This window comes from Grampus griseus (assembly GCF_964374135.1).
Source record: "Grampus griseus genome assembly, chromosome: 9".
Classification (NCBI taxonomy): domain Eukaryota; kingdom Metazoa; phylum Chordata; class Mammalia; order Artiodactyla; family Delphinidae; genus Grampus; species Grampus griseus.
In genome coordinates, this window is record NC_139003.1 from 32588759 (window position 1) to 32602483 (window position 13725).

Genomic DNA, 13725 nt, shown 5'->3' on the forward strand with positions numbered 1-13725 from the left:
GCCCCAGACATCACCCTGAGTTTAGCCAGGTGAGACCCTGAACAGAGGACCCAGCTAATCTGTACCTGGACTCCTGACCCATGGAAACCGAGATAATGAACTTGCACTATTTTTAGATGCTAACTTTGTGATAATGAATTACACAGCAATAGAAAACTAATACACCTTCTCAAACAATGGGATTGGGTGGGAAGGCAATACCCTTACTTTTATCTGCCTTCAACCTTGCCTGGTTGATGTCATCACTTTGGACCTGCAATCCATAAATTACCAGTGAGAGAATGAATGATCCTGACAATCAGGTTCGGTGGACTTGGGAACATTTTTGGATCGGTAATTAGTGGATGGCAATCCTTGCAAGATTTGATACCGTAAGAAATTTAACTGGGCTTGGCTCTACACGCATCTCAGAAGTGGGAGGAGGGATTAAGTACAGCTGTCTTAATCTTCCTTCTGTCTTCCATCTCAGCTTGTAGAGGAGCTATCTTCAGCCCTAGGGCACAGGTCACCATTCAGAATCTTCCTTGTCATCTTGCCTGTTATTAAAGCCATGTCATTCTACTTCCCGAGGTATTCAGAGACAAGCATTTCTATTTTTTGTCATGGCCCAGCAAGGGTCACCAGCTTTTCAGCCTGCAATATCTGTGCCCTATGGAATCTCCCTAGCCAGTGGATCAATACTCCCTTCCTCTAGGGAGTTATTTCTGATTGTCTCAGGATTGGGAGATGTCAGTGGCATTTGGTGCCGGTAGGCAGAGGTGATAACTGCACCACAGAGTGTAATATGAACATTGTACTGTATTCAAATGTCAGTAGAAGTCCTGTTGATATACTCTGCCTCTAGCCAATGCCATGTGTTAGGATGCCACTTCTGGTACCAAATTCTGTGTAGGATGAGAAGCAGAAGTGATAAAAAAAAAAAAAAAAAGCCTCAAACAGAAAACAGCAGTGGCTTAAACAAGTTCCTTTCTCAACAAGTCCAATTAGGCAGACCAAGACCGGTAAGGCTCTCTCCATGTCAGGGACTCAGACTTCAGAGCATCTGCTTTTCAACATTCTATTGGACTCTTAATTACTGTGTTGTAGGTACTCATTAGACATTAGGAAAAGTAACTATTTGCCAAATATGTTGCAAATATGTTTTTTCCTGTGGGTAGTTTGTCTTTTCACTTTGCTTAGAGCATTTTAAACTTACAGAAAAATCTTAATTTTTATGAAGTCCAATACATTTTTATTTTATGGATTCTGAAGGTTTTGTCTTAGAAAACCTAAGAAAAATAAGAGTATTTGTCTAATACTCTATTATTCTGAAATTATTTAGAAATTGTTACCATGATTTATTCAAGAACTTTCATGATAGTTTACACCAATAAAACTTTGATCCAATTTTAACTTGGTGTTAACTTGTGGGGGAACGGATCCAATTTAACTCGTTTTCCAGCTAGCCACCCTGCTGTCCCAACACCATTTATAGAGTTAATTCATCTTTACACCCCTGATTTGAGATGCTGCCTTCAAAATCAGGACTGGGTATAAAATTTTATAAAATGTTTTACTGAAAGGATTATGTGTGTTCTCTCCTTTAATATGTTATTGTAGTGAGCTACATTGCTAAATTTGCTAACAAGGAACACACACTGCATTCCAGTGACAAATTCTACTTGGTCACAATGTAGTATGCTTTATTATTGTATTAAGGAATTTTGCCTTTAACTTTACAGGGAAACAGGGAAATTTCATCAACAGTTTTCTTTTTTGGTGCTTTTTTATTTAAGGTTATGCCAGGCTCATAAAATAGATGTCCATCTATTTGTATAACATTGAAATAATCTGAATATGGAAAGTTTGATAAAATTCACTATACAACAATACTGATCCAATGACTTTAAAAAGAGGTATTAGTAAACTTCTTATTCAACTTATTCTATGGTTATGACCTTTGACATTTTATTACCTTCAAACTGAGTCCTTTCATAAAGTCCCAAATGTGTCAATGTAAGTTGTATAATATTTTAAATGACAAAAAAAAGGATTATGCTGTAATGAACACCTATATACCTACCACCCAGTTTAGGAAACAAATCTTACAGACACAGCTGAATCCCTCTATACTGTTCCCCAGCCCCACTCCCCTATGTTCCTCCCAACACATATACTATCCTGCTTTAGCTTTTTACTGTATACACTTGCTGAACATAAAACAATACACACACACACACACACACACACGTAGTTTCAGAGGTTTTCAACTTACACTCAAAACTGTACTTACCTTTTTGCAACTTGCTTTTTTCTCTCAATATTTATAATCTGTTGTATATGATAAGCTCTGGCTAATAAGTTTTTAAACGCTGTATGCTACCTTGTTAACAATCCATGGTATCTGTATTCATTCTTTGTTACTGGATATTTAGACTGGTGTAAGATTTTGCCAAGTCTCTGTCATTTCCTTTTTCTTTCTCCTTCGTAAAGGGGCCCCAAAGGGGAAAGCGGTGCAAGCAGGATTTTCCTTTCTTTAAATTTTGCCTTTTCCTCATTTGAGATACTTTCAGTGTCCTGAACACTGATCTGTATTTTCTTGCGCAGTCTAAAAGAACTAAAGTCTTAGTGTTTACTATACTTAAGAGACCTGTAGCTCCTTGATATTCCTCTTTAGCGGTCTTTTGGGAAACAAGGGGCAAGGCCTCAATTACAGGTAGAAATCTGGAAGAGATCTGCATCAGCGTTCAGATTCTACTAAGTTAGCAAGTTAGCAGCACAAAACTTGAAGTCAAGGAGGAAGGCAGTGATTTTTGTGGTTTAGTCAAGAAGACTTTAAGGGGTATCTTTTAGTAAGAGAACTCCTTGGATATTTATTTGGTTTAAGAGCTGGCCATTCTACAAATTTCCCGAAGAAATCATCTTCTAAGACATACCAACCAACTTTGTTTCCTTAACAGTCTTCTATTAATCAGACAGCTTTAAGTTCATGTAGTGAAGATGTTATTAGAATGAAAGGCTGGTTTGACATCTGTGACACATGTGCTCTCTAGTCAGTTTGCGACAAACAATGTTAGTTCTCCGATAGTCACACTACAAAAAAAAAAATGAACATCGAGTTTTTAACACTACATGTTACAACTAACATTAAACTAACTAGTACAGTTTTCTTAGATTATACCAAAACTAGAGATAAAAATGCTTTAGTATCTTATTAGTCATACTCCAGTTTTATAAGAACACATTTAAAATTTTACCCTTTGTGTTGACTTCATTTTGTACTGTGAAATGTATAAAGAAAGAAACAAAGTCAGATTTCGTTTTCAACTGGATAACGCTATTTGACCTATGACATACCAGAGAGAGTGATATGCTGTTATCTGTATTTTGATGCTTCGATGAAATACAAGAGGATTTCCTGCCTACCAGTTACATGCATACTTACAAAAAAAAAGTGTGAAGTACAGTTTAAACTCGTCCTTTCCAGGAAAACTTCCTTGGCCTGACATCCCTTTAGAAGGATTTCTTACCTTTAACTTACCTTTGCTAAGTAAGGCTTGAAGTGCATCTTGTAAACAACCTTAAAGTATTTTACAGACCTTCCTAAATAGGCTCAAGGTGTATGAAGATTCTGATCCCCTCAACCCTAGGACAGCTGGCAAGCAGACTCATCTGTTTCTCCCAGACTGTCTTAAAATTACCACCATTTTTCCATACAGGTTATGATGTGAAAAAATTAGAAAACACTGCTATAGTACCATGACTACCTTGTAGACTCCTTTAAGAAACAATTTTATATTCTCCTGACTCTACAATGCCTAGAACAGTCCTCTGAACACAGTGTGATTAATCTTGAATGACCTGACATTAATTTCTAATACCAATTAGGCCTTAAAAGTTTAACTGGTTATTTTAATTAGTGAATATTTTGCATATTCTCTAATAGCTAGCATTACTAGCCAATCCTACAATAAAGCTTTTGCATAATATGCAGAAAGTGAAATTTGAAGATGCCTATACAAAGAGTCTTGTTGAAAAGTTTTCAGTTTCAGGCCCAAAACACTACAACTTAGGAATAGCATGTACATTGTGATTCTGCTTTTAAATAATCTTCCATAGAGAAGTGAACAGAAATACACCCTCTTCTTAGGAAATTTAATAACATACATGCATTACCAAACTCCTGTGTTTGGCAAAATATGCCTTTATATTTTATAACCACTAGTTGGCAAAAGCGTAAACTGATGATCAGTATGGAAGATATTTTCAAAGGATCTTGCATTATCCCGAAGTTTCTGGTGTGATTAAAAGTCAAAAATGATTTTAATCACAAAAAGGGCCACCCCAATGCTAGAGAATTATCTGTAATTGTCCTTAATTATTTTCCTAAGAATTTCACTTTCCAAGAACATTTTTTTTTCCTAAAGGAAGTGCTTTTTTTTTTTTTTGGCCGTGCTGAACAGCATGCAGGATCTTAATTCCCAGACCAGGGATCGAACCCATGCCCCCTGCAGTGGAATCTTGGAGTCTTAACCACTGCACCACCAGGGAAGTCCATCCCAGAACATTTGTAATGAACCAGAACTTCCAGGATACCATTTTAATGCTCCTGTCCCCATTTTAGTTTCCAAAATCCCAAATGAGGAAAAACCTCATAAATACCTGTCAAATGTATCACGTCAGAACATTTACTTCTATCGTAATTCTTGACTGCAACATCCACAGCAAGCCCGGGCTTCATGGCTCCTGAACTCCTCTCCTCTCTTACTCAGCCAGTCACCCCCTTGATCATACTTGTCAAGACAGGTAAGTCTAACTCCTCAAATTCTCAATTTTAAGCATATCACTCTAACCCCTACCTCCTACATTTCCAGGTCATTCCTTCTAAACATACCTGTAATACATTGATGGTGCCACATTTTCACTATCCCTCCTCTCCTCTCATGTCCGCACTTCCCCGCTTACCTAGCTGAAGTTTCCAGGTTATCATTAAAACCCTGCCCCTCTTCATGGGGGCAGTCAGACTCACTTGGTAAAACCACAACCTTGGTTAAATCCAATTCACCTACTCTGTGCCTGCACTCACGCAGTCTTACATGGCTGAAGAAAAACATTCAGTCATACTTAGTGGTCTCATTAGATTATCACTAACTTTGAGTAGTCCTTCATTTTGCCTGGCTATCAAAGTATGTTTCCCAGGTCTGTCTGCTCTCCCATTCTTCTGGTCCAGAGCACTCCTCTATCTCCTATCTCCAGTATCTAACTGCTACATGATATTTCCCCCTTGAAAACCAAGTTCCCAGGCCTCCCCAACCCTGAATCTTCCCCAATTTCTCAACCCCCACAATGTCCTTGACATCCCTCACATTCCACAACCAATCCTGGCAAATACACTTGCTTTTATCGTTAACATATATCCAGATATCACTACCTCTACAGCCTACAGCTACCACCACAGGCCAAGCCAGCTTTCTCTCTCCACCGGATTCCTGCAGCAGCCTCCTAATTTTGTTCTAATTTTGCCTTTATCTCCACACTTTGGCCTATTCAACACAGTAGACATTATGACTCCTATTAAAAAGACATCCCTGAGTTTCAGGATACTTTGTGTTTCTAATCTTCTTCCACTTTAATAAAATGCTATTCTTAGACTATAGAAGACGAAGTCTATAGCACAACCATTATTTCAGACTGTACTCTAAATTATTTTGATAAATATGACCTTTTACATGCACATCACCTTAAAAACAATTACATAAGAGAACAAACGTATGGACACCAAGTTGGGGGGTGGGATGAATTGGGAGATTGTGACTGACATATATACACTAATATGTATAAAACAGATAACTAATAAGAACCTGCTGTATAAAAAAATAATAAAATTAATAAAAAATAAAATAAAAACAATTACATGTATTTTTACAATAGCATTCTAGGTCATAAAACAGAGCCAAAGTGATTGACCTTCAGGGGATATAATCCCATGATAGCCTAGTTGACACGATTAAGCTAATCAATTAAAGATTCACCTAGTGTTTAGTTCAGAATCATTATCAGACCTTTGAAAATGTGTTTTAAAAAAGAGAATAATTAACACTGCTAATTCATTTTCTTCCGGAATCTCAATATGACAAAACTTGTATTTTAAAACTAGAAAAAATGATTTAACCAAAAATGTCATAATTTCATATTATATTCTCAATGCTTTCAAAGCCCAACTGTGAGTTTTAAGAAGAAATTAAACAACATGCTTTCATTGAGAGAATTTTTAAAATCTATACAATTCAAGCTAATGAAATATTTTACTGTACAAAATAAAAGTGGTGTTTTTTAAAAAAACACTTCCAGGCCCAGACATCCGCAGGAGTATGTGAGGAAAGGATTCCACTGGAGTATAATAAGCAATACTCAACTGAATGAAACCACAAATCCACCCTCCCTATAGTAAATACTAACATTCATCACAGGCTTGAAATTCCTGTACCATCAGTAAATGTATTTTTTAAAATATTACAAACATGCTTATGATGCATAGGAAGATGGAAAAATTTAGACTTAACTGCACACCACACGTACTCCCAACTTTTCTAATTTACAACCAGTTAAGAATCACAAATATCCAAAGAAAGTATTTTAAAATAGTATATATGATTCACTGGTAAGTGATTTTTATACTCAAATAAATAGTATAAAATGAAATGTTCTCATTTCATTTTAATGTCACATTGAATTTTAGTACTTTTCAATCCAAGAAAAAAATAAACTGAGACATGGTCATGAGTTCAGGATTATATATATTACAATTTGCCTTGTTATAATACATTTGTGGCTTTATGATAAAAATAACTCAGGGACATATGGAATCCAAGCTAATTTGCATAACTGTCACAAGAAAAAAGCATTAAATGCATTTCTGAAATAAGTATTTTCATTTAATTCAGAATCTCAAAACAGCATTAGACCTTGGTCTTTTTTAAAAAAAGTTTAGTTAAACACTAAGCTAGCTAAATAACCTTCTTGAAAGGTTTAAACACAATTGATATAGAAAATGCTTTCCCTCTAATCTCAATCTTACATAAATGAAGGAGGTAAGGGGGAAAAGGCAGACAATTTCTTTAGCAGCATATATGGCTAAATCCATCAACCACCTTAAACTAGAATGTCCATTATTGACCCCATTAAAAAGAACTGGGCATATATCAAAAGTTACCCACTTCATAAACCAAAAGACAATAATTTTAGGGTTACGGTAAGTAAAATATTTTTGAAACACTTCAAAAAACTTCTGACATTAAACTAGAGGAATCATGTCTTCATTGTAAGAAAGAAAGGCATAAAAGAAAGTAAAAGACATTTAAACTAAACTGATTTTCAATCTTCTTTGAACAAAAGAAATAAAAAATAATGGTTGATTAGCTAAGCTCTGTGCTCTAACCAAACTAATTAATTACAGTGATTTTAAATGGCAACAGCCCATCTGACTGGGTAGCTTGACAGTTCTGAATACTTTTGCAATGATTTTTTTTAAAACGCAAAGACACTAAAATGATCCGGTCATGCAATGTTCATCTTATGCATTCTGCATCTCTTTGCCAATCTTGTAGCTAAGGATCTTGTTCCAATCAATCTTAGTGCGTGTAACTGGCAACTGTCGACGTAAGGCTTTGAAAGTAGTGTCCGACATTGTCTGATAATTCTCACTGATGGCAGTCTATGAAAAACAGTAGTTAAAAGTTTAAAGAAATAAAAGGAACAGAACAATGTATAAAACACACAGATGTTTTAGGAAACATCTTTGTTTAAGCAGTCTGTTTCACTGTTTTTAAAAAGCCAAATAAAAACCCCAATATGGTTTTAAAAGCTATTTATAAAAGCAGCTAAAAGCTTATAATCATTTTGAATCATTAAATTTAATAAAATGAAATTATGAATTATATTTACTATCTGTGTGTCCTCATTTTGGATCTATTTCTCTCAGAACAATTTCACAAATTACTGTTTGCAAGGAGTGGAATCGTGTCCAATACACAAATTAAATGCTTAAATTCAAGAGTGCAATTTAGAAGCAGGTAAAGAATGTATAAGAGTACAAAATGAAATATGATCTAAGGAGATCACATATAATCCAAATGCTTTGGGAAATACCTCCTAAAGTAGAATTTCCAATCAGAAACAAAATAACCATTTAAAATCTTGGCCTATTTTGACCAATACTCAGAAATTACAGTTAGCTGAAACTGAGTTTTAGCTACATTTTCACAAGTTTGCCCTTGAACTAAAACAAACAAAACACACACAAAAAAGACTGTATCTTATTATAGTGAAACAATGAAAAAATTCAGGCTTATGACTGAAATTAAAATTTCAGTGCCATTATTTACAAGCAAATATAGATTATACAATATTTTTGAAAATCATACCTGGTATTCATTTTCTGCAGCCTCTACAATCTTTATAAATTCTTTTGCCGTTTGCACCTCATTCTGAATGAAAAACAAAATCAAAAGTAAATAAAATAGTAATTTAAAACTACACCACTATTACTTTTAAATAGGTATGTCAATAGATGTATGGTTAATGATTTCTTATAATTTAATAAATAACACAGATGGATATTATGACAAAGGGAAAATATTGTAAGATCAATTATTCTAAATTCAAGGGGAACTAGGCAAAAATGTTTTAAAAGTCTACAGAATGAGCATGGCTTTAGTGTTTCCCTGGTTAAGGAAAGCAAAATCTTAATAGTACATGTTGATGAAAAATTCAATTATAACACTTAACAGCATTTCAAAAATCTTTACGGGTAAGATGTTAGTCACAGATTTCTAGTTAATGACTATATTGCTAAATATTTACTGAACAATATTTACCACCATAATGATACATTTAAAAAATATTACCAATTAGAAAAAGCATATTTTAAAGTTTAAGGTGCATTTTTTAGTGTTTAAATATTTTCTGGAAAAAATTTTTTTAAAAATTTTATATTGGAATTTTATTCCGATATAATGCATTTCTTTGCTTCTTTCCTAACACTAAAAGTTAACAATTGTTGACGTAAAATTATCTAACACCTTACTTTACGTATATTATTTATATATATTTACATATGTATTTATATAATGGGTACATTTTTTCTATCCAAAAATAGTAAAACAACAATGAAAATCCTCTAAGATAAAGTGAAAAGGTAATTCCTAAAACACTCAGTACAAATTGGCGTATTAGTCAAGTTTAATTACTATGACGAGATCTCACAACTCCACAGTCTATAATTTTGTAGACAAATCTCTCTTAGGAAGACTCTTTACTCAATGTCAAACTCCTCAAAGAATACTAAGTATCTTGTTACACAAATAATATTACATATATACTCACGATATAGAACTATATTGAGTGGAGACCAGGCATTAGTAATTATCTTTCCTGGCAATTTTGCAAGAAGAACACTACTTAGCAAGAAAGCAGAAATCACCTAAGTGCTAATGAAAACTTGAAAAAAACCAAAAGAAAAAGCAAAAAAAAAAGAAAAGAAAATCCAAAAATCCCACAGCTTTCATTTCTTTTCAGGTAGCATCTGGCCTAACACACTCACACATGTTTCTTAACATTAAATCAAATGCTTTCTTAAATTAAAAATAAAGTTTTAAAAATATTTGTAAGTTAGCTAATTTTAAATATTAGCAGTTGATGTTTATAATATACTAATGCTTTTAGGTATACAACACATTTGATAAACAAATGTTTATCAGAAATGTCACTGTTAACATATTATAATATCTTTGGGACAAAAAAATTCTGCAAAGAAATAGTTGCATGTTCAATGAAAAGAATGTGTGAAAAGACCTCTGCAGGGAAAAAAAACCAAGTTCAAAATTTCCAGAATTTGAAAGCTGAACTTCAGAAAAACTTCATTAAATCATACTCCAAATAGAGAAAAAAAATACAATAGGGTTTAAAAGTTAAGTACAGGAGCACAGATGTAAATTTAAAAGCTAAAACTATAAAATTCGTAGAAGAAAACACTGGAGTAAATCTTCACGATCTTGGGTTAAGCAATGGTTTCTATTAATATTCCAAAAGCATAAGTTACAAAAGAAAAAATAAACTGGACCACATCAAAACTGGTATCTTCTGTTTTGCAAATGATACCACCAAGAAAGTGAAAAGACACACAGAATGGGAGAAAATATTTGTAAATCATATATCTGATACAGGACTTCTATCAGAATACATAAGCAACAATTACAACAACAATAAAAACACAAGTCCAATTAAGAAATAGACAAAGGATCTGAAAAGACATTTTTCCAAAGAAGCTATTCAAACGGCCAACAAATACACAAAAAGATGCTCAATATCATTATCCATCAGGAAAATACAAATAAAAATCACAATAAGATGCAATTAACAGGGGCTTCCCTGGTGGCACAGTGGTTAAGAATCCGCCTGCCGATGCAGGGGACATGGGTTCAAGCCCTGGTCCAGGAAGATCCCACATGCTGTGGAGCAACTAAGCCCTTACGCCATAACTACTGAGCCTGCACTCTAGAGCCCACGAGCCACAACTACTGAGCCTGCGTGCCACAACTAGTGAAGCCCATGTGCCTAGAGACCAAGCTCCGAAACAAGAGAAGCCACAGCAATGAGAAGCCTGCACACCGCAACGAAGAGTAGCCCCTGCTTGCTGCAACTAGAGAAAGCCGCGCACAGCAACGAAGAACCAAAAATGCAGCCAAAAATAAATTAATTAATTTTTTTAAAAAAGATAGAATTAATACCAACTAGGATGGCTATAATAAAAGGGCAGAAATAAGCTTTGGTGAGGATGTGGAAAAACTGGAAACCTTATATACAACTGATGGGAATGTAAAAATAGTGCAGCAACTTTGGAAGCAGTCTGGCAGTTCTTCAAAAGGTTAAACAAAGAACTACCATACAACCCAGCAATGCCACTGCTATGTATACATCAAAGAGAAATTAAAACAATGTCTACACAAAAAAACAGTATACACAAAGGTTCACAGCAGCAAAAAGTAGAAAACACAAATGTCCATCAACTGATAAATATATAAATAGAATGTGGTATATGGATTATTATTTGGCTACAAAAAGGAATGAAGTACTGACACATGCTCTAACATGGATGAACCTTGAAAATATTATGCTAGGTGAAAAAAGCCTGTCGCAAAAAATCACATATCGTAGGATTCCATTTATATAAAATGTCCAGAACAGGAAAATCCAGAGTCAGAAAGTAGATTCATGGTTGCCTAGGGCTGAGAGGGGTTTGGGGGAAGGGCTGGTGGGAGGGAACGGGGAACGACTGCTAATGGATACAGGGTTTTTGGAGGATGAAAATGTTCTAAATTACATTGTGGTGACTGTTGTACAACCCTATTAATATAATAATTTTAAAAAAAATTTATACTTTAAATGGGTGAACTGAATGGTATGTGAATTGTATCTCTTTAAATAAAGCTGCTAAAAAAAAAGTTAGGTACCAATTTCCAATTACTTACCATCTTTAATCTATCTGAAAACACTTTAATCTGAAGCAGAAATACTACTTAAAATGTTAATTCCAAAACCACTCTAGTTGTATAGAAGTATTAGGTTGTTTAAATTTTATTTTGGAATTAATTACTTACAGACACTGTTAGGGAATCTTGTATATCTTTATGACTCACTAGCTGAACATTACCATCTTCATAATAATGAACCTATTAGAAAAAGAAATTACAGAAACCATATTACAGGAGTTATCAAGATCCTCATGGCTTCAACAATCACATCAATGCAGATGACTACCGATTTCAGCTCTAACCTAGTCTTCTCTGCTGAGCTCCTGACCTTAAACTCCAGCGAGCCTCTTCCTGCCCTTAGGCTAGCGAGGAACTAGGTAGCAGTTCCTGCAGTTACTCAGGCAAGCCCTCCATTGACTGGACTGCTGCACATTTCTACCTCATAGATGTTCTACTGGTATCTAAACTCAAGATTTCCAAAATCAAACTCACAGTATTATCTCCCAACACCACTCTTGTTTTGTGTATTTCCACCAACCATTTAATTCCTCAAATTCAAAGACATGAATTTATTCAATAAACATTAACTGAGTGATTACTATATATGACTGCTACTACAGGAAGTTCTAGAGACACAAAGCTTTTAAAAAGACAGCCCCTGACCTCATATTTCAACACAACACAGTAAGAGGTACGTACAAAGTACATTAGCAATACTCCAGACTCTCTCTGAGACATAAAGGACTTCAGAAAAGAGGTAACACTGTACTTGGGCTTAGTAAAATGAGCTTAACAAACTAGGGAAGGTGAGGAAACTGAGCTTAGTAGAGAAGAGCATACTTTAGGAAAGGCCTGCAGGCACTTAGGACTGGAATGTGTGCGAGTTTGGGGAGTAGGAGCTGTGGACAGCTGGCGGAATATACAGGTAGGTGACGAGTCAACCCTGGGCCTTCTATGCCATGCAAATATGTCTGGACTATCTAGTAGGTGAGTGTACCACTAAAATGGTCTCAAGTGGCAAGTAACATATCCAGATTTAAATTTTTAAAAATCACCTTTCTTGATGGCAATGTAAAAAAGTGGATTAGGAGATGGCAAAGGGTCCAACCAATCAACAAAATAAAGTAACCATTATAAACCAGGCATCATGCCAAGTGCTGAAGATAGAACCAGCCAATCCTGGCTCTCAACAAGCTCTGGCCCAACAGGGGCACATCTCACATCTCAGAAATCATCCAGATGAGAGCTAGAGGCCTAACTGAAGGAAAAAATAATGTCAACAATAATGGCTACCATTCAATAAGCACTTTATGTCTGGCTCTGTTATAATCATTTTGCCCATATTAACTCATCTTCAAAAAATTGCATGAGCTATTTCATTGTTGCTGTTTTCTTTTTTTTAGCTGATAAGGAAACAGAAAGAGCTTAAATGACTTCCTGATGTCATACAGCTAATAACTGGCAGAGCTGGGATTCAAACTCAGGCAGTCTGGTTTCAGAATCCATGCTCATAACCTCTATTTTCTAGTCCCTAAACGATAGCCACACCAAGACATACAAGTAATAGGATAAAAGACTAGAAATAATGTATACTGGAGTCAAATGATAGAGCAGTGCATCTGATTCATTTTTATTCCTTTATGGCTCTTAGCATAATACCTTTCATGATAGTTAAGCAACAAATGTATTGAATAAATAAGTGATCCAAGATACAAAGAAATTAGTCAGTATTCTTCTTTAACTTATTTAGTAATATTCATATTTAAATCCTCTTAGTTATCAAATTTCTTCTATAGAAACATTTGAGCTTACACTGAGTCAATTCTAGTGGGTTTCATATAAGAAGCCAAATATGAGTACAGAAGATACTTAAGATATATGTAGTATGTACATGTGTTAACATATATATATACTTATACATCTATACACACACATATATTAATATTATACCTCACTCAACTCCACTCCAATTCAAAAGACAGAGAACAGCACAACTCAAACTCAGAAGATGCTTGGATGAACAAATTGTATGAAGAGCAGACCAAATGGCAGCATCTAATTTTAGCTGTGTTTTTAGAATCTGTCAGCTATCCTTGCAGATTTCTGATGACTAGGAAATGAACTGCAAGGTTATTTAAAAGATGAAATCAGCACTACTTGTTTTTCCCATTACCTCAAAACAAAGACCTGGAAAAGAAACAGTTATTGAGTACTA

General features: G+C 34.8%; 1 protein-coding gene across 1 annotated transcript in view; it reads right to left on the bottom strand.

Moving 5' to 3' along the window:
- Positions 1-6758: 6758 nt before the first annotated feature.
- The window catches only part of CAPZA2 (capping actin protein of muscle Z-line subunit alpha 2), a 56405-nt gene continuing 49438 nt past the window's right edge, over positions 6759-13725 (bottom strand). The window contains exons 8-10 of the mRNA XM_082661741.1: positions 11637-11708; positions 8403-8465; positions 6759-7693 (exon numbers count right to left, since the gene is read on the bottom strand). Coding sequence (XP_082517867.1) covers positions 7553-7693; positions 8403-8465; positions 11637-11708 — 276 coding nt within the window. The 3' untranslated portion in view covers positions 6759-7552. The remainder of the gene's footprint in view (positions 7694-8402; positions 8466-11636; positions 11709-13725) is intronic.